Source organism: Equus caballus, chromosome 8, assembly GCF_041296265.1.
Source record: "Equus caballus isolate H_3958 breed thoroughbred chromosome 8, TB-T2T, whole genome shotgun sequence".
NCBI classification, from domain to species: Eukaryota; Metazoa; Chordata; class Mammalia; order Perissodactyla; family Equidae; genus Equus; species Equus caballus.
Genome location: NC_091691.1, coordinates 51768746 through 51791407, shown reverse-complemented (window position 1 = coordinate 51791407; position 22662 = coordinate 51768746). Strand labels below are relative to the sequence as shown.

Below are 22662 nucleotides of genomic sequence, written 5' to 3'. Positions count from 1 at the left end.
GCTAGTCTCCCTTTAAAGTCGATGGATGTGCAAGCAGATGTCTAATGCCGTCGGCACTGCCACAAAGTCTAATCATGCTGGTAATGAGGATCCAGAAAATGAACTAAATATGCTGTACTTTACCAAGAAATGTATTAGCTAAAAAAGCCTATAAGAATATGCTGCAAAATATTTAGTGTAGATTTGTTGGTACATAAAAGACACTTCTATTCTTGATATTTGATATTTTTCCAACAGTGTCTGTGTTGATTGCATCAGGCCTGGGGTATAAGTGGAGGCAAGGTGAGCCAGATCAGACAGAGACAAGAGAGAGAACTGCCAAGGTGTGGCAGGTGATCTGGAGGGCAACAAATAACTGGTGGTACAGGCTGCAGATAGTCTTACCAGAGACCTAGCAGGAGGCAGGAGAACCCCGACATGAGGCAGAGTCCCAAGCAGGAACTGGGTTGCTAGAAGTTAGGACTTGGTCACTAGGAGCAAGGCAGGTTAGCACACAGCACCGGAAGGAAGAATGAGCTGGGATTAAATTGATGACCTACTAACCAATCCCAGTTTCTGAAAATTGGCTGGTGCTAGAACCTGGTAGGGCTGAGAATGCAAATGTATGCTCAGTGGCCTAGTGGTGGAGTCTCGAAGGATCTGAAGCAGGAAGCCAGGCTGACTATTAAAGATCAGCTTAACTGGCTAACTTGGGAAACTACACTTGTATTTGCTTACTAACTGTTCTCCTTCACCCATTAGAACAGTAGTTCTCAACCTTGGCTGTACATTAGAATCATGCCAGGGACTTTTTGAAAATACTGACTCCACTCTAGACCGATTAAATCAGAACCTCCAGGACGGAGCCTCGGCATAGGTTCATTTTTGTTTGTTTGTCTAGCTCCTTGGGTAATCTCGTGTGAAACCAGGCTTGTGAACTGTGCATTAGACTATGGGCTCCTTCAAAATAGGAACTGTGTCTTTTCTCTCTATATGCCAAGAGTCTAGTACCTAGTGTAGAGTAGTCATTTATTAAATGAAAATAATAATGAACGACTACCATGTTTTGGCCAGTGAATGTAACTGTTTTATAACCACAGCATGTACGCTTAACTCTAGATATCTCATAATGAACGCCCTGGCTGTGAAGGGTGAGCTGAGAGAGAGGCTCAACGGGGGCTGGATGTGGACACCACAGTAGTGGATCAGCCAGCAGTCCTCGTGTTAAACACAGAGGAGCTCAGTCCAAACGTGACCGATTACATTAATTCACTTCGATCTGCTTCTATTCTGTCCCAGTCTCCAGTTTTTAAACATCACGCTGGCATGCATGCATGCACAATGGAGAAGGATAAATAATTAGAGCTTATAAAAGTGATCTAGGGCCAGCCCCGTGGCCTGGGGGTGAAGTTCCACGTGCTCTATTCAGCAGCCCAGGTTCGCTTCCCAGGCGTGAACCTACACCACTTGTCGGCAGCCATGCTGTGGCAGCGATCTACCAACAAAACAGAGAAGGATTGGCACGGATGTTAGCTCAGGGTGAATCTTCCATAGCAATAAAAAGTGATCTATTAATGCTGATGCAAAAGACCAAATTATATGAGAAAGAATTCTCATATCAGATTACGAAATGTCTGGGAAGATGAACAGTTTACTGTAATTTAATTTCAGCTTTTAAATTTCATCCTTTTTTAAAAAATCATTTTTTGGAGAGGAGAGAGAAGTGGGACCCAGTTAATTTCCAAATAGTTCATTTTAGCTCTGGGCCATACCTTAATCCGTTCAGTACTAGGGGTAGGAGCAAGCCTGTAGGGACCATTAAAATGCCATTCCACACAATCCAGTATTTCTCTGTGTCCATATTAAGGATTTGTTTAGGGTTGAGGCAGCTGACTAGAGACAACTCTTCTTAAATCCTTTTCAGACCAAAATAATCTCTTTCACTTTCTATAGCTAAATCTCTTGTGCTCTTAGCTGAATTCTTCATGTTCTTGAGCAGATTCAAAGGTCATTCTCTAAGTCCTGACAAATTTTGGTCCACTTTTCCAGCACAACTCTGTGGAAAGGTGGGATGGCCTTTCATCCAGATGAGAATGTCCACAGGGATTCCTTTATTTTGACAGCAGAACATCAAACTTGCTGTCTGCTGGTTAAGTATCTGAACCAATTTGATCGTACATTAATTAACTTTAGAGAATGTGGCTCTTTAGACATTTATGAGTTGAACCATGAATTTACAGCAGCTCAGTGCTTGGCAAAAACTCAGGCTGTGGAAGACTCTAAAAAGAAAATCTGAGGATGTTGTAGCTACACCTTTTTACTCTGACACTGCACCAGGTTCATCTCCACAGGCATTGTCCTGGGGATTAGCCTGGGGCCTTTTACAAACGCTCTCATTACATTGTGCTTGGTTTTCCTGGAGCATTTATAAAAAGAATCATCCATCTGAATATCATATATCTTTTGTAAAATTGCAGTAGAATTTTTTGCCCACAGTGTATCCGGGACCCACTTATTTAGGGACTTCCACTGTTAATTCCTCTTAGATTTTAATATGTGGAAAAACTGGCCCTTCCAGATTAACATATTTACTTCCTTTATTATACAAAGATCTACAATCCAACATGTCCTTCCTTTTCAGATATAAGAAACCCTGAGCTTGTTTTTTAATTGTTTTGTCCACTTTTAACTTTCCAAGAGATGTCTTTTGTTTTAAACCCCTCACATTTACTCTTTGTTGTCCTAAGTAGTCTTTAAAGTATTTTCCAAAAACACCTTTTTCTCTATTTGTAAACCCAGAATGCAGGAAGAGTCTACCTTTTTTCCAAAGGCAACTTCAATTCAAATTCCCTTTATTGGTATTATTGTAAAATACTTGGTCTACTAAGTCACTCTTTAAAACACCTTTATTCAAAGAACTATGTTAATAAATTAAATTAAAACTAAACAGTAACAGAAGGCTTTGAATTTGCAAAGCCATATTGAAGGAGTGTGATAGCATCAGCATTGTAATTCATGTGACAAATAAGGGACAAGCTGTAACTTATTGCACTGATCATTTTAAGTCAATAACCTTGTCATATTTCCACAGTGATATTGTTTAAACTGAATTTTTTTCTTTGCAATATTATGTTGACTAAACATTATTTTCTAATGGGAATTGTTAGTGAGCTGAAGAAATATGCTTAAATAACTAGTCTTTGAATTATGTTCAGTGAATGTGATTTTTCAAATGCTTGAAATTGTGGTTACTTTTAGAGTGACACTTTCAGCCTGTTGACAGCATCATTGATATGTCAGGGAGGAGATCAAGCTTTGGATTCGGAGTTCTACAAAATTTAGTAGAAAACTCACTGCAACTAGGATGTTTTCTTTTTTGGTACTTTTATTTCATCTTGTCTGCTTATCAGAATATTGGTGTTATGTGTAAGCTTTCATAAGACAAGTTCCAATAAAATACACATTGCAATTCTAAGCTGACATTTGTCTTTAACATCTATTTTTTTCAGTCCAGTCTCTGGTACAAATAAATATGGAAGACAAAATCCCAGCCCTTGTAGAATTTAACCCTATTCTTGATAAAATAAACAACCAGTGCAACTTTTTGAAAAATAAAAATCTAATCAAATACTCATTTGATTTTTAAAACTGAAGTGTCAAATATAGTTTTGATTATTTTTTAATTTTTTCCCTTTATTTGAATAAGTCAACCAATAGCGCCCATCATCGCCACAATTATGTGCATAAATGGAAGAAATGTTCATGCCTCTCTTTTCTACCCACTGCAGATATTGTCTACAGATACGTGCTGATTTGACATGGTTCATCAGGGAAAGTTTCACAGATGAGGAAAACTCTCTCAGACACTAGTTGACATTACATCTAATCCCTACTTTTTATTTTGTCTCTCCAGACAATTACTTAATTTCAAATTTTATCCTAAGACTTTAAAAAAACTACCACTTTCTTTTCTAAAAGTAAAAATTATTATATTTGTTACATTAGGACCCAGCTATAACGTAGTGATGTAAGACTCACAGGTTCAGGTGAAAACACATATATTGCCTGGGACTTAAAAATAACATCTTTTGTTCTCTAAGTACTTTACAAAAATTGCTTTTCCAGAGTAATTCAATGAGACAGCTCTATATTCTTCTTTCAGTAACTGAGGCAATTGAAACAGCAACTAAGCAGGGTTTTCCTATTCTCCAAGTTGCTTGGTTTGGAACCAAATTTGGCCATTCAGAAACTTGAACAAATTGTTTTAAATACCTAGTTGTTCCATTTACCTGAGAATTTCCTGCCTGAGCATCAATACTTTAAAATTTCACTTTAAGACTGATGAAAATTCTCATAAAATAGATTACACACTTCAGTACATACTTTTCAACCTTCTCAAATGCAGTATACTTAATCTTATTTATCTTTTCCTCTGTGATTCACATCATAAGTATCAACCTTATGTATTGTACAGTGATATCTTCTGGGGTGAGGAGCCATCTGTCCCTTTACTAAATAATGTCTTTGTGCCTGCTTTTTTCATTTTCTGCCTCCTCTCCTGCTCTCATTTTCCTTATTCTCAGTGTGCTTGCTGATAGTAGCTTCTTACTTCCCTCTCTTTTTTTTGGTTTAATCTACTGAGAGAAACCAACCAACTAGGCTTGTTAGAATCATCTCAAGCTAAGTATAAATGCATTCCAAGTGACGGTCTATGGAATTCTCCAGTGAGTGTCCAGGAATACTAGCGTGTGGACTTTGTCACTTCAGCACTGGCTCTTAGAGGCTTGTTTTCCTTACTTCTTGGTTTTGGGCACGGTTCCAAATTGGTGAAGTGTTACAGCACAAAGGTTATCTATGGAGTTGAGAGAAAGGCTAAGCTAATTCTATTATTCATGTTCTTCCTGTTTCGTGACTCCTTTGCAGAAAAGTCAAATCTTTCACTTTAGTAAAAACATCAAGATTCTTAACCTAAGCAATATTTTTTCTGTTGTAAATTTGAGTCATACCTTTAATAAATAAACATAAAAGATGATTGATTCACTTCCTTTTAAAAGATATTACAGATAAGACAGTGAGTGATTAATATGAACAACTGTCATGCCTCCAAAATAGATATTATGCAAATAGCAAGAAAGGTTTAGTCAACTTCCATCACTTCTATTCTTTCCTCTTCATAACAATACAGATATACAGATAATTTGTGAGCTGTCTTCTCTCTGTGACTCAGCCAAGCTAATTGTGTATGGGAACACTGTCTAAGCCTCAGCTTGCTTAGGTGTTAGTCTTTTCTTAAGTTTTAATAAGAGCATGTGTTCACTGTGTTTCATACAGCAATGGATTGTGAGGATTAGTCATGTGTTATTGGGAATAGAAAGAAAACATGGTCTGCAACTTCCAATGGACTAGGCACAGCCCTTTAAAAGTCATACAGGGTAGACATTTCTCTGAAGGAGCAATTAAGTCTTTAATTATTATTTCCTTTTATCTATATTTTATGCTAAATATGAAAATATCCCTTTGTTTTTTAAAAATCTCCTAGAACGAGTCTTCTCTATGCTTTCCATGTGTTAAAAATCACTTTTTGGAAGTTTATAATTGAAGCACACACTGCCATCAATAAGGACATGAATTAGATCAACCGCCAGGCTTAGGAACCAAGTCTCACGTGTCACTGCTCACTATTTGAGCGCTTGTTTTCTTTTGGCCTTTCCCTGAGTGAAGTGTTACAATTTTTTTCCCCTGACAAGTTTTATTGGACAGTAGGCCAGCATGCTGGCTTTTTACAGTACAATCTAGAGAGAAAAACTTCAATCCCTTGGGAAGTATCCATTGGAAGATTTTTTCTGCATTTTTAAAAAGAAAGCTGCACCTTTCTGAGATTTCGCATAATGTGTGGAAATAAACCAAGTTTAGACTGGTAGTTGAATGCATGTCAGTTTGAGCAGAGCACTTTGTCTTTCAAACTGGATTTAGGGGTAGATGTGAACATTTTATATGCTGTTACAAACTCGCTTTGAATTGCTGTTTCCAGATGTAGGTGCAATTTAAAAATTTTTTTTGCTGAGGAAGATTCACTCTGAGCTAACATCTGTTGCCAACCTTCCCCTCGCTTTTTTTTTTTCTCCCCAAAGCCCCAGCACATAGTTGTATATTTTAGTTGTGAGTCCTTCTAGTTCTTCTATGTGAGCCACTGCCACAGCATGGCTACTGACAGATGAGTGGTGGTGTTCTGCACCCAAGGAACCAAACCTGGGCCGCCAAAGCAGAGTGTGCCAAACTTTAACCACTAGGCCATCAGGGCTGGTTCAGGTGCAATTTTTTATAACTCTCAAAAATAACAGAACTCAAAACATTAACTGAATTGTTTTATTTTAAAATACAAATACAAATCTTCTTCAAATATCTGGATCTCTTGAAATTCATTTCCATTTAAGTTTCCACACAGTTCAATAGCAATCGTTTCTGGGTTGCAATTGTTCTAATCTAGAGGGGCATCTTTAGATTGGTTCTCATCAGCAGAACACGTTTCCATCTATTTCTCCATTCTTAAATGATTTACCAACTTGAACATGTGAATATAGACAATTCTTATTACCTCTACTTTCTCCTCTTCAATTTCCCTTTGGTTTCTTAATCGCTTATCTATCCTTTCCTGATGACTAGTTGGATATGGGTGTTATTGAGGCAAAAGTCGTGAATTAGGTCTGATAATGACCATTCAGTTTTCTTTTTTCCTAAGACTGCCCTGTCCCTCTTTTTTATGATCAACCCACTCCCATACTGAATCATCAGTCATGTCAACTAATTTTTATTCAGCCCTGAACAAACAATACTGTCCATGGTGTTGGCTCTATCTAAGAAACATGGCACGTTCTTTTAATTCCATGTTACAGTATACAAGTTGAATAGTAGAGCAGGATTGTCAGTCGTAGTGAGCAATTGAGGCTTTTCCCTTGCACAAGCTCAAGGCCCTGCTTTAAGGCTAGAGTAAAGGATCCCAAGGTAAGGAATTCTTAGTTGGTTGATATTTACCAGGAAATATCAGCGCCTCATTTTTGATCTTCTAGGAACCAAGGAGGTCGTTGTAAGCGTGGATGATGATGGAATCATTTCCCTGAACTTCGAATGTGATCAGATGGCTCCAAATTCTGAGTTCACCTGGTCCAAAGATTATGTATCCACTGAAGACTCCCCACGATTAGAAGTTGAAAGCAAAGGCAACAAGTACGGACAGTTTCAATCAAAATAATGGGTTTCCTTTTCATGATAGAAGGATGAAGTAAGCTCTTTGCTTTCCATTTCAAATACTTGGTTTAAGAGGATGAAATCACACATATTTTATATCTGGTAATATAAAAAGTAATAACCAGTATAAACCTTAAAAAATAATCCTTGTAAAGTACTTTTCTCATTACTTCATTTAAAGTGCTTTCTCGTATATTATCTTATGATGTTAGAAAAGTTTTGATTGACATAAAAGTGAGCTTTAAAGATGATTCTCATTATTCTACAAAATTTTTAAATCTTAAAATAATGGAAAGGGTGGTTATGAGGAGGGAATAAGGAAGAACTTGCCAATTGCTCCTTCAAGTTGTGGTAAATTAAATGGATTAGGTATAATCTGTTCTGCTTTTCTCGACACCACATATGAGTGACACAATAATGCCCTTGAAAGAACTCTATATGGGAAGCATAGAGTAGCTGAGTTCTAGTCCCAGCTCTGCCAGCAGTGCTATGGGACCTGGGGAAGCTTTTAACTTCATAGACTTTGGGTTTCTTTTTCTATAAAATGGGAGAGAGTGAAGGGGATTAATTTTATCATCTGTTACCTCCTTTCAGCCCCAAGATTCTGAGTTTTCTTTTCACCTTGCCTTACTTATCAAGCTTTATATCTTTATAGTGTCAACCATATTGGATTGTATTTGGCAAAACAAAATATTCCTAAATATTATTTCTGTTACAAAGAAGCTCAATATATCTCAAAAATAAAAGAACGAAATAGTAATTTTGTTGGAGAATGGCAAGGAAATACTGAATATAATTAAAAGATGTTTTACTGTCACTATGCTGTCAAGTCCTTGAAGTAAAACATAAGTTTGGTCAGAGAAAAGACAATCAAACAATAAATTTTTCTTCCAGTTTGTGCACTTGACTAATATTGAAATGTTTGGCTGAACTTAGACACTGACTAGCAATATGACTTACCAAAGTTAGAAAACACAGTGAACTAGACCAAACAGATCTTGTCCCTAAAGGCACACAGTGGAGGCATACAGATAATGAAATAAGCAAAAGCAATGCAGTATGATAAGCTCAAAAAAGGGAAGTGCAGAGGATGACATAAAAGAGGCACCTGGAATGGCTAACAGCAAGTTCTGCCCTGTGGGGCGAAAAATTTTCAGGCTCCCCAGCGAGGGCTGATCAGCCAAAAATATGCAACAAAGCTTGGAGATGGGAGATTTGTGCCAGCTCCCCTCTCCCATCACCATCACTCCCTAGGAGCAGGTCCGGAAAGTCTTCCCAGAAGCAGCACAAAGGAGTAGCAGTAGATCAGCAAGCCAGATAGGAGCAAGTGCTCCAAATGAAGGGAGTAGCATGTGCAAATGCCTAGAGACAGGGCAGGGCACAGGTCCACAGACCTCACACAGCCTCATTTCCTATAAAAATATTCTGTTTCTGAAGGACGAAAATGACCTTCAAAGACCTTGGGACGGAAGACTTGGGCATTTACTCCTGCGATGTAACAAACACTGATGGAATAGCGTCAAGCTACTTGATAGATGAGGAAGGTAAGTTTAAAATCAATTCATTCACAAGTCTAATGCTGTTTTGATTTCTCAACTATTCTCTAGGATCAAATGACTTTTGTTTTAGTAGCTTAAGGTTTAATTGTTCTCTTTTTCTCCCTACAGAGTTGAAACGTTTACTTGCTCTCAGCCAAGAACACAAGTTCCCAAGTAAGTGTCCACAATACAGTCAAGAGTTTAGCAATCCTACTAGGTGGCAACTTCTAGAATAGGTCAGATGACAACTCTGACAGGATTGGGAGAAGAGGCTCTTGAGAACATGTAATGGAACATACACTGGGAGCTACAGGTGCACTTTCTAGAAGCGCTGCTTTTATCTTTACCATTGTTTTCAAGAGATACAAAGAATACTAACATAGAAAATATATCCCATACTCTGTTACATAGAGAGATGTCAGGTTATATACGTGTAACAGCTGAGTAATTAAGTTTCTTCACTTTTTGCCTACATATTTTGGAATCATATTTTATATATATATCTTCCAGATACATTATTTGTATGCCTTTTAGGCAAAAAATCTCTTACTAAGTAATTTAATGTTAATGCTTAGTAGAAGAATCATACCTCTAAATAAAGACAATCTGAAGATATTACCTGCCATTTTAAATTCCTGGAAAATAAGCTAAAGATGCGTCGGTCAAAAAAAGAATTTCTCTGAAGTATCTATAAACTCTTTAATAAAGCGCTTTCCACATAAAGGATTAAATTTCACAGTTGAAAACTAAAAAAAAGAGAAAGAAGTCTGAAATGACTCTCGGAAAGTTCCACTGGTCTGATAAGATCTTGTGCCATTGCTACCTATTGGCCAAAGTAGTGGATTATCCAGAAAGTCATACCCTAGAGAAAACAAATAGAAAGTGATAGCACGCACTTATTCTTTTAAATCAAGAATTTTTTTTCACTTCTTAATCCCTAAAATATAACTCCTTCACTAATACAGGAGTTTCAGAAACCCATGAAAATATACCCTGACTCCAGACTATAGCCAAAACTTTGTATATTTGTACATGTGCATTTTTCTAGGGAGAAGGGCCTCTGGCTTTCCTGAAATTCTCAACAGAGGCTGTGATTAAAAATAAACACTACTCTAGAACCAATTGCCTGACTTCTCTTCCATTCCCAAGGAATGCTTGTTTGATTGTGGGGCTGAGTATTAGTGACTATTGACCTCAGCTGTAATGTTCTGGAAACCAAATTCGTTCAGCAAAGCAGCACAGTGGGGTGCCTATGGGGTATGAATGTAGAATGCAGAATTTCGGAAATCTAGGGGACAGCCATTTCTCGTCTGTGTGCTTATTCACCATAAAACTAGAAAAGGAATACCATGTGTCCTTAAAGGTTTTTTTTTTGATTATATGAAAGGTAGAGGTTTGGCCTAGACTTTCCTTGTTCTGTATTTTGACCCACTCTGTGAACCTAGGCAACTCATTTCAATTTCCCTGTGCCTTGGTTTCTTTTCTAGAAATGGCTGTTGTAATAGTTTATAGCACCTACCACATAGAGATGCTGTGAGAGATAATCACCAAGGTATTGATTGATCCTTGAACTCTTCAGGAAAAATATAAATATTAATCAAAACAGAACAGTCATCCTAGAAAAACGCATTTGCAGGAGAGCTGTCTGCAGGCCACAGAGGATGCTCTCCCTTCACGTTCCCGGGGCTGTGAGGTAGGGGGTAGAGGAGAGGGTCACTGTACTGAACACAGCCAGAGCTCGAATAGACAGGCAGACCCCCTAATGTTTGCACCGTCTGCTCTCGAATGTTGGTAGAAATGGAGAGAAACGGCCGCATCCGTTAATCTAGTCAGTCAGACAATAAACGTTGACAAAGTTTCTAGGCAACAGCTAGTCCAAAAAACATTTATATTTAGCTGAAAGGATGGAAATGAGAGAAAAATGGAGTGTTACTGTTGAGTTGGAAATGTGCCCAAGCCTCCCTGAAATTCAGTGATCATACAGCCTTGGAGATAGTAATTGCCGGATGTCACTGTCATTTATGCTGAGACATTTTATTTTTCATAGACATAAGCACTCTAGTTATTGGTTCTAGGAGAGAGGGAAGCAGCAAAGTCAGGTGCCCCCCCCCTTTTTTTTTTTGAGGAAGATTAGCACTGAGCTAACATTTGCTACCAATCCTCCTCTTTTTTGCTGAGGAAGGCTGGCCCTGAGCCAATATCCATGCCCATCTTCCTCTATTTTATGTGGGACGCCTACCACAGCATGGCTTACCAAGCAATGCCGTGTCTGCATCCAGGATCCGAACCAACAAACCCTGGGCCGCCAAAGCAGAATGTGCGAACTTAACCGGTGCGCCACTGGGCTGGCCCTCAGGTGCCCTTTTATTAGAGACCTGGTGTGGTGTTGAAGTGGGTGCAGAGAGAGAACCCCGGAAGGTGTTAAAAACTCTGACGTGCAAGCATCAAACCTCCTAACCCAAGGGAGTTCTCGTCAGCCCACTGGAGCAGCATTTTAAACATTACAGCTCCAAATCCGCCAGGTTACTCATGAATATGTCAGAGATCTGATGATAGGGTCGAAGCAGCGTATCGAATTTCTCAATTTATACTTGCTTCTTCTTAGTAAATGTTGACACATAATTCATTTTCTTTGAGATTTTGTAAGGTTTTAAATGGTCTCATTTCTTCTAGAGCATAATAAAGAGTATAGTGTTCCTTTATCCCTTGGCACAGTAAATTCTTCTATTTTAAGCTGTTTTCAAAAATATTTTGAAAACCACTAAACATATGCCTTAAACCTACAAATAACGTATTTTGCTGGAGCAAATTAACTGCCAGAGCAAAGAGCCTAAAGAAATTTAGGGCTGAGAAGAAGGAAAAAATAAAAATACATTAAGCTAAAAATAGAAAATAGCCTAGCCTGTCTTGCCAGTGTTGATACTGAATTGCAGTGTAGAAAGGCAGCTTATTTGCATTTATATTTATTCTCTCAAGATCTCAAGGTACTTTGAGGGGGATGGTGGGAGGTATACTTTGGTATTGTCAACATCCTGCATGTCTCTTCATTTGTAGACATTGGTTATTATCCCACTTGCAGACATATACTCTATCTGTGCAGATATACACAGCACATATACATAAATTATATCTATTTGATATGTCCTCTTAGGTGTCAATATATTATATTTACAACTGGTAGTTATATGATGTTTTTGAAGCAATTGGAGGAGGAAAGAGGTACCAAAATATTAAGACCCAAATTTATAGAGCACTTATTATATGACAGTCTATTTATAGGGTGCTTAAATGGGATATGTTATTTAAACTCCACAATGACCTTAAAAGGGTCAGTACTATGGTGATTTAATTTTAGAGATGAAGAATGTGGGGCCCAGAAAATTTAAATAACTAGACCGGATGTATACACAGCTGGTACCTGGGGTTCAGCCCAGGTGGTGTGACACTAACCAGGGCATGGGCTGTTTCTGTGTGTGCACCTGTTGTTTGTCACCACACCCTCTGTGGTGATTCCTGGTGGGCAGCGTTCCCTAAACAATGTTCCTTACTCAGACAGGATGGTGAACATTAAGGCAGCTGGAAGCTTCCAGGAGGTCATGCCCCTGCCCCTCCATCACCACTCTGGCCCTTTTAGGCAACTGTATCACTCATGTATTTAGATACCCCAGAATGAGGTCTCCAGACTTTTCTAGATGAGATTCTACTTTCCACTCCCCTCAAGACTTACTTGTAGCAAGCAGGAGCATCCTAAAGAGAGAAAGCTTAGCCTCTGCTCTCACCACCCTGGGGTCTCTCCATGACCTGCTTTACTCAGACATGCTCACACTGGAAAACCACTAGTGTTCTTCAGAGTAGACAGCTGGGACCAAGAGGAGCATAGAATAGAGGGAATAACCCTGGTCTCAGATCTGCTACCCAGATGCATGACTAACCTTTCCTCGGGTTCAATTTTGTCATCAGTATAACTAGGGGAGGAAGACAACTAACCTTTCTTGAGTCATTATCCACATTGTCTTAGTGTATTCTGGTACTATATTCACTCTTCTTGGTGGCCTTGGAGGCAGATAATATCCGTATTAGCAAGTGAGGAACACAAGGTTTCAGGAGGAGGTACCTGTCAGAGATCATGCTGTGACATCAGAGGTCTCCTGTCCACCGTGGGACGTCTGAGGCTCCTTTATCTCTGCATTGAAATGATTCTATCACTGAGTTTTACAGTGAATATACAACAGTGCAAATGAGAAGCATTTCTTAAAGCTTGGAAAGGGTAGTTTTAGGATAAATACGAAGAAATATTAATGTACATTTGGTACAAGTTTAAAATGTAGCATGTGCTGAAATTTTGAGATAGGTTTAAGAACAGTATAGAGAAGGCAAAGGGTGATGATTTTCCCTGAAGGAAGCCGAGGACTACCAAACTTTGAGAAACGACCGCGCTTTTCTAGAGAGCATGCCCCGGAGCCACCTCTGACCCAGCCCCGTTGGTTGGAAGAGCCTTTGGAGAGAACGTTTTCAAGTTACAAGAAATTTAGAAACTGGTTTTGAGAGATGTCAGCCAACTTTTAAAATTTTACTCAGACTCAAATGGCTCAAGTGATACAGGTGTAAATCAGAGATACCATATGGTTCCTTAACTTTCTTTGTGAGGCAAGCCATGCTGTATTTCAATATAGCTTCTCGATAGCGACTCGCTTATTTACCTCTGAAAAATTTTGCTTGGTCTAAGAGCTTAAATGAACGGGCATACCAGTGGGATGGGTAGGGTTCAAATGACAAGCTAGTTCATCTTGTGGATATATAATCAAAATTAGTGCTTTTTTAAAATTCATTTTTTAAAACAATTTAAAGAACCTCCAAAGTAAGTTAAATTGTTAACAAAAATCAAATTTAACTCCTTTCCAAATATTTTGAAGTAATGAAGAGCATAGACTGTCAGAGCTGGAAAATGTCTTGGCCAATTAGGACATCAGTTCAATTCCATTCATTCATAAACAAGTCAAATGAAGCCCAGATATGTGAAGTGACTTGCTTAATATCACACAGTTTGTTAGTAGGTGACATTGGATTAGGCTTCAGCTCTCCTGGGCCCAGCCCAAGACTCTTTTCTTCACACTTTGTTCTTGTCTCTAAATAAACCTAACCAAAGCCAGAGTAACAAGTCACAGCAGTTAGCTGAAAGACCCCTAGAGGTAAGTTCATCTTCCTCATTTTTACAATTGAGACATCTGTCACTCAGAGAAGGTGAATGACTTGCTCAAAGTGACAGTCAAAATTAGAATCCAGGTCTTGGTTACTCAATATCATGCTCCACACTCTCACTGCCTCCAGGCTTGGCAAGAAGCAAGGTGTTACATCGCCATTTGGATTGTGTGTTTTTTCACTTGTTGGAAAAAGCTATAGTGATACAATTGGTTTACCAATATAACTACTATTTTTATTTTTCATAGCTGTCCCAGTTAAATCAGAGTTGGCAGTTGAAATTTTGGAGAAAGGCCAGGTCCGGTTTTGGATGCAGGCTGAGAAGCTATCTGGCAACGCCAAAGTCAACTACATATTTAATGACAAGGAAATTTTTGAAGGGCCGGTAGGTTTTATACTTTTTAGATTTCTAAACGTATCATTGTAGAATGTACTGATTGGAATGCAGATAAGTTGTTATGAAAACCACTGGACATGGGGTGAGGGTGGTTTAAATCATTTCACATGTGAAAAATGTAGAGGAAAATATAGATTGATTATATCATATCCAAACTGGGACACTTTTGAGCATGAAAAACGGTGCTAGTAGTAATTTCTCCAGGCCAACAGTCACAAACCCAGATTGTCGCAGGCAGATGAGGAAGTATATTCACCTGTGAACATGGAGAAAGCACAGGCGACAGCAGCCTTCCCTGAACTCACACACTCACATCGGAAACCCCAGCAGGGACTTGGTTCTTCATATGGAGGAAGTGACCTGTATTGTTCCAATGACTCAGAAAAAATGCTGTAAAAATATCTTTCATTGCTTTTCTGGTTAAAAATGTAATACATCCTATTGTAAAAAACTTTAAAGACTCAGAAAGGACAAATCACAAATTCTTACAACTTTTTCATGTACATATTGGTGTATACTTTCTGGTCTTTTTCTACTCTTCTGTGTGTATGTCTATTCATGTCTTATTTACATAGGTGATTGTGTATATCTCTATCTACTATTTTCTTTGCTTTTAGAGTAAACAGAGTTTTTATAGATAGGGTTACAACATCTGTGCTTTATTTGTCCTCCCCAGATATCAGTAGAGCCAGAATCAGGCCAGTACCCAGTGTACAAAAGAGCTTGAGTTTAGGGGCTCTGGCTCTTACCTGTGCTGTCATGGGTGTAAATGGGAGCCTAAAAAGATGGGGGAGAGGTGTGGTTTGTGGCCTTTGTTAACAACCTGGTCTCCTTTCATCGAGGTATGTTTTCAAAACATTTGAGGATTCATTAGTGATGGGGAGAATGAGTAACATAAATAGCAGAAAAGTATGCAGTATGTTCCTTTTCAACTCATATGGTAACTGTGTGTAGAGCCAGAACAAGTCACACATGGGTCCACTGTGGCCCATCTCCTCCCTATTTTCAAAATATTCTCCTCAACTTCTGTGATCACTGCCTGGCCAGTGGAGAGGAAGGAAAAGCATTGTTGGCATCACTCTCTGCTGCCACAGCCAGGGAGGGAGCACTCATGCACACGTGTGGTAGACACCCTCCCCTTCATGCGCTCACACACACTTGCATGTTGCTGTGCACACACATATAAACTCAGGCTCTAAACTTGAAGAATTGTCCATTGTCATTGCAATTGGTTCTAATCGTACTATTTCACTGGGTGGAAATTACTGTCTTAGGTCAGGTTCCCTAGAAGGAGAGTCTGAAATAGAGTTTCTTCTTCAAGTGACTTTTGGGGGAGTACTCTCAGGAGTAGGGGGTAAGGGAAACACGCTAGGGGAGGAGAAAGCTAGGAGAAATGTGGGCTCGGTTGGAGACTGGCTTCCCACAGGGGAAGCTCCGGGGCATGAATTGCAGCACAGAATTGATCCCAGACCTGAGCCTTCATTCTGTGACGTTTTATAGGAAAACTTCATTAATTCAAATTCATTATGGAACTTGTGCTTGTATGCCCAGGGACTAAGATTTCTCTTTACACTGAAGAAAAAGTTGCCTAAGCAATATGATAAAATAAGCACAATCTAATAGGGCAATTTGAGCTCATTAGGAGAAACTGGATTTCAAATGCTTTGGAAGCATTTTTATTCAGATAATCATTCAGCAGATATTTATTAATTGCCTGTTAAATACCATGCGTATGCTAGCTGCTAGGGATATAGCAATGAATGAGACAAATGCATCTGTTATGCTGCCTCTAGTTTTGCGTTATTCTGCTAATTAAAACTAATGTAATCTGGAAGGTAAAATGGGAATCTAAAAACAACTTTTTGACAACATTTTGTGACTTGGGATAACAAAACTTTATCTTTAAATAATTAAATTTCAGACTTTTTAGTAATCAATTCTGGTCAAGGTCATATATCCCATATAATATTCTCCTTTTCCTGGGTACAAAATTTTGAAACCTTGCTCATCTAAAAGAATGTTAAGGAATTTTATCAAAATTATGATTCTTTGGAGTTTGTGGTTATTTGATGAGGCTTATTGTCATCACATCTACCTCACTGATTTCTTTTTCCTTTTCACATTGAAGAAATATAAGATGCATATTGACCGAAACACTGGTATAATTGAAATGTTCATGGAAAAGCTACAGGATGAGGATGAGGGAACATATACTTTCCAGCTTCAAGACGGAAGAGCAACTGGCCATTCTACTCTTGTTCTCATTGGAGATGGTAAGGATTCTGTGGAACATGAACTGGAAGACTTTGCTGCTCCCTTCAATGCAAAAACCCCATGGCACAAAAGTGGTCACGTGGAAAGTAGTAGGAATTGTTTCCTGATTGGATTCCAATATTTGAAATCCAATTTTCAGTTAATTTTTTCCATAGTATTTCATTTCATAGAAATGAAAGTTAATTTAAAAGGAAACCAAATTTATCCCTGGCCCACAGGCATGACTGTACTTAAATGATCTCATATGTAAACAAGTATTTATTACTAAAATTCTCCAGCGAAGGAGATTGCAATACAACCAAGGCTGTATATGTGTCTCAGAAACAAACTAAGATGCTATCTTATAATGTGTACTTACTTTAACTTAATTTAAGAAGAAAAATATGCAGAAGTTGTGCATGCCAAATCAATTAAACATATGTTATAACTATATTGTGTGTCAGCTTCCATAGCCATTGTGGAAACCACCAAGATTTAAAATGTGGCATTTAACAAAGCAATGGCAAGGCTGGCCGAATCTCTATATTTGCAATATCCAAAACTATTTCACTATTTCCCAGCTTTATGACCTTGAACAAGTTACTTAACCCTCCTAAGCCTATTTATTTGTCTGTGAAGACTGAAAATGAGTAGAGTGGTCATGATGTATGAGTGTTATAATAATGAACATAAATCACTCAGCACAGTGACTGGCATGTACATTTATATCCCTCCACTCAATTTCATACTTCTTTGTTTTTCAATTTTTAGTTTATAAGAAGCTCCAGAAAGAAGCTGAATTCCAGAGGCAAGAATGGATCAGGAAACAAGGTAAAATAGGCAATGACAAAAGAGGAAAGCTTCAATTTCTTGGACTAAATATTCAAAGATTATTTCCATAATGAATTAAAATGAACGTTATTGCTTATGTCAATAATGCACTGGTAAATAAAAAATAATTGAAAATATTTATTATTAAATGTGCATCCATTTAAAATATTCAAACACTAAATCTTGAATTTTTAAAATTTCACTTCAAATATAAATCTCCTTAGGATTTAGGAATGAGCTTTGATTTTGCACTTGTGATTAATAGATTGCTGATATCATTAAAATTTTATAGGTCCACATTTTGCTGAGTATTTGAGCTGGGAAGTGACTGGTGAATGTAATGTACTATTGAAATGCAAGGTAAGAAGTGGATAAATGTTTAATATTTGATACAAGGGAAATAAAGATAAAATAGAATGTGAGAAGAGAAAGATCAATTTTTCATCTCTGTTTGAACCCAAATGGTAAGCGAAACATCCTTACTGTTGAATGTTACTGTAATTGTTGCTTTGTAAGGTACATTTAAAATAAAACAACGTAAAAATGTGGGAAAGCGAGATGATCCTATTCATTACCCACACCCTCGTTAATAAAGGACAGACTCTTTTTTTCAGTGAAGACCTTTTTTTTTAGAGCAGTTTTAGGTTCACAGCAAAATTGAAGGGAAAGTACAGAGTTCCCATATACTGCTTGTCCCCATATGTGCATAGCCCCCCCCATTATCAATATCCCACCAGGAGTGGCGCATTTGTTACAACTGACAAACATGCACTGGCGCATCACAGTCACACGAAGTGCATCTTTTACTTTAGGGTTCACTCTCAGTGTTGTGCATTCTGTGGGCATGGACAACGGTACAATGACACATATCCACGATTATATGGTTTTACAGAGTATTTTCACTGCTCTAAAAAGCCTCTGTGCTCCACCTGTTGATCTCCTTGCCCCCCACTTTTTAAATTACTAATTCAGAAGAATCTCACATTGTCTTTGTTTCAGGCCAAACCTGTGTTCTAAGTGGTAGATCTATCCCAAAGTCATTCCGGCTACACATTTTTCCATGGAAGTTTAGCAATTTCCTATCCAAATTGTATGACTGGCACAACAATACCTTTGAGTATCGGCCAGCTCTGCTGCTGGTTCTGAAACCACTGTGCTGAGGGGAGAGGTTAGTAAAGAGTCTGTAGCTCACAACCAATTGTCTTATTAGCCTTTGGAAAGATTTAGGAAAAAAATTCTGTATTGCCTTCTAAATTATTTTGTACCTCAACCTATGGTGTTGTTCACCTGGGTGAGTCATCAAAATGTTTTGGACAAGGAAGTGCTGGCTGAGGTTGGAGTGTGAAGGTCGTGATGACGTACGGTGACCCCAAACTAGAAGCACAGATTTGGCCTGGGGAATGCAGTTGTCGTTATAAAAGCCAGAACGCAAGCGACCAGCCTCTTCCACGTCTGAGGAAATTCAGAGAAAGAGCAGTCTACCAGAAATGTGTAAGAAAAATAAATTCCAGGCTTTTCCTCTCCGAAATTAGCAAAGCTTCTTAAAAAACAACTTCTCAGGCAGTAGGTAACGCCCTCACTGCCTCTCTCCTCCTGGCTGTCCACTGCTGTGTGGCCCCCACCACTTTCTCCTCCACACTCCCTGCCCTGTAAACCATCCATTTCCCAGAGGCCCACACGTTCGTCCCCCTTTCTATACTACCCATTGCACTAGCCTTCTGGGAGGTGAGCTCTGCTGTCCTGTTCTGATGGCTTTCCTCAGGAAAATCACCTCCTTACCCAAATTCTGAGTAACCAAGGGGAGCCTAAAAATATGTTATGAATATTCATACATTATGCATTTATGCTGTTCCAATGCCTGGAACGGCTGCCTTCTTTCAGCTTCTCTGAAAAAATGCTTTCTCAAGGCCCAGCTCAGTCATCTCCTCTGTAACGCCTTCCCCTTCTCAGGCCAGGTAGAATGAACCTTCCTCTGTGCTCCCATAGCTCTTTGTTTCATTATTATAGAAATTTCTGTACATTTAGCAATTTAAATATTTGTTGTAATTCATGGAGTATGTGCAGCTAAACATTCAAACTTGCAAGACCATCATGGGCCCAGTTGGAACTATTCTATTCAAAAGAATATAGGACAAGAACCACAGCTTGTCTGCAAGGCACTGCTAGCTGTTCCTCTCCTGCAGGAGTCCTCATTGGGAGCTATTCCCTTCACCACCCCAAGATGACAGCTCAGGTCAAGGAGACAAGATCTACCTTGGTCAGGTGCAGGAAGCACCACGGCTTTAAAAATACCTCATGCCCCAAAGAGTCACTACCTCTTGTAACTCCCTAGGCAGAGCTTCCAGGGTCCGCACAAAGGACATGCCCAAATTACGAAAGTCAATATACTCACGGAAGCCCAAAGTTATGGAGTCCATTTCTAGTCCTTCCCAGTCCACATGCAGCTTCCAATCAGGGATCATTTTTATCATAAACAGTGTTGTCTAGTAACAGTTACTTTCTGTAATTCAGGAACCAGTTTACAGGATCATAAAGAACATTTGTGTGTATTGGTTTCACTGTACAGTTACCAGTTTTGGTTCTTATGTTAATTTATTAACTGAAATTTTTTAACCTTTTAAAACTTTCATATCCTTGTTTTTAATGAGATTAAACATTTTCTTCATCTGTTTGTTTTGTAGTTGCATTTCCTCTTTGGGGAATTGTATGTACATTTGTCCAGTTACTCAGTGGGGACTTAGGGATTGTTTTCTTGATTTGTATGAAGTCTTTACTTTTCCATACAGTTTTAACTACACAAGAAATACATGAATATACTCTTCTTTGTAAAAAATTCAAACATTGTAGATAAAGTTCAAGATCCCTTTAACCATATGGCCCATTTGAAATTTATGCTATGATATGATGTGTGGATATAGGATTTAAATGAGTTTCCTCAAAATTGCTAAGCAATTAATTTATTAAACCATATTTGGTGGATGTTAACTAAACTTACTGCAGTAATCATTTCACAGTATATACATACATCAAATCATTATGTTGCATACCTTAATTTATACGTTATATGTCAATTATATCCCAATAAAACTGGGAAAAAAATTTTAATTTTATTGAGGTCATAATAGTTTATAACATTGTGAAATTTCAGTTGGACATTATTATTTTCTGTCACCATATATGTGCTCCTTTACCCCTTATGCCCTGCAACTCCCTTCCCCTCTGGTAACCACTAATCTGTTCTCTTTGTCCATGTGTTCATTTATCTTCCATATATGAGTGAAATCATGCCCTATTTGTCTTTGTCTGGCTTATTTTGCCTAACATAACACTTTCAGGGTCTATCCATGTTGTTGCAAATGGTACGATTTTGTCTTTTTTGTGGCTGAGTAGTATTCCATTGTATATATATATATATATATATATATATATATATATATATATATACACCACATTTTCTTTATTCATTTATCAGTCAGTGAGCGCTTGGGTTGCTTCCACGTCTTGGCTATTGTGAATAATGCTGCAATAAACATGAGGATGCTTTCAATTCTTTGGATAAATACCCAGTAGTGGGATAACTGGGTCGTATGGTATTTCTATTTTTAATTTTTTGAGAAATCTCCATATTGTTTTCCATAGTGACTGCACCAGTTTGAATTCCCATCAGCAGTGTATGAGGGTTCCCTTTTCTCTACATCCTCTCCAAAATCTGTTATTTTTTGACGTGATGATTATAGTCATTCTAATGAGTATAAGGAGATATCTCAATGTAGTTTTGATTTGCACTTCCCTGATGTTTAGTGACATTGAACATCTTTTCATGTGCCTATTAGCCATCTGTATATCTTCTTTGGAAAAATGTCCATATCCTCTGCCCATTTTTTATTGGGTTCTTTGTTTTTTTGTTGTTGAGTTGTGTGAGTTCTTTATATATTTTGGAGATTAATCTCTTGTCAGATATATGATTTGCAAATATTTTTCCCCAGTTGGTGGGTTGTCTTTTTGTTTTGTTCCTGGTTTCTTTTGCCTTGCAGAAGATCTTTAGTGTGATGAAGTCCCATTTGTTTATTTTTTCTTTTGTTTCCCTTGCCCGAGTAAACATGGTATTTGGAAAGACCCTTCTAAGACTGATGATGTCAAAGAGTGTACTGCCTATATTTTCTTCTAGGAGTTTTATAGTTCACATCTTACCTTCAAGTCTTTAATCCATTTTGAGTTAATTTTTGTATATGGTGAAAGATAGTGGTCTACTTTCATTCTTTTACATATGGCTGTCCAGTTTTCTCCGCATCATTTATTGAAGAGACTTTCCTTTCTGCATTGTATGTTCTCAGCTCCTTTGTCAAAGATTAGCTGTCAGTAGACGTATGGTTTTATTTCTGGGCTTTCAGTTCTGTTCCATTGATCTGTATGTCTGTTTTTGTATCAGAACCATGCTGTTTTGAGTACTATAGCTTTGTAGTATATTTTTAAGTCAGGGATTGCGATGCCTCCAGCTTTGTTCTTTTTTCTCAGGATTGCTTTAACTATTCAGGGTCTTTTGTTGCCCCATATGGATTTTAGGATTCTTTGTTCTATTTCCATGAAGAATGTCATTGGGATTCTGATTGGGATTGCATTGAATCTGTAGATTGCTTTAGGTAGTATGGACATTTTAACTATGTTTATTCTTCCAATCCATAAACATGGAATTTCACTCCATTTCTTTATGTCATCATCGATTTCTTTCAATAATGTCTTATAGTTTTCATTGCATGGGTCTTTTATCTCCTGGTTAAATTTATTCCTAGATATTTTATTCTTTCTGTTGTGATTGTGAATGGGATTGTGTTCTTGAGTTCTCTTTCTGTTAGTTTGTAATTAGAGTATAGAAATGCAACGGATTTTTGTAAGTTGATTTTGTACCCTGCAACTTTGCTGTAGTTGTTGATTATTTCTAATAGTTTTCTGATGGATTCTTTAGGGTTTTCTATATATAAAATCATGTTGTCTGCAAACAGTGAGAGTTTCACTTCTTCCTTACCAATTTGGAAACCTTTTATTTCTTTTTCTTGCCTAATTTCTCTGGCCGAAACCTCCAGTACTGTGTTAAATAAGAGTGGTGAGAGTGGGCATCCTTGTCATGTTCCTGTTCTCAGAGGGATGGCTTTCAGTTTTCCCCGTTGAATATGATATTGGCTATGGGTTTGTCACTTATGGCCTTTATTATGTTGAGGTACT

The 22662-nt window shown here is 38.1% G+C and overlaps 1 protein-coding gene across 15 annotated transcripts in view; it reads left to right on the top strand.

The window, feature by feature from the left end:
• Positions 1 to 22662, top strand: part of MYOM1 (myomesin 1) — a 158720-nt gene that overhangs the window by 121526 nt on the left and 14532 nt on the right. For all 15 annotated transcript variants that reach the window (XM_070220800.1, XM_023647558.2, XM_070220797.1 and 12 more), the window contains 7 exons: positions 7047 to 7203; positions 8662 to 8768; positions 8892 to 8936; positions 14210 to 14346; positions 16487 to 16631; positions 17383 to 17442; positions 17735 to 17802. In XM_070220800.1, the coding sequence (XP_070076901.1) occupies positions 7047 to 7203; positions 8662 to 8768; positions 8892 to 8936; positions 14210 to 14346; positions 16487 to 16631; positions 17383 to 17442; positions 17735 to 17802 (719 nt within the window). The remainder of the gene's footprint in view (positions 1 to 7046; positions 7204 to 8661; positions 8769 to 8891; positions 8937 to 14209; positions 14347 to 16486; positions 16632 to 17382; positions 17443 to 17734; positions 17803 to 22662) is intronic.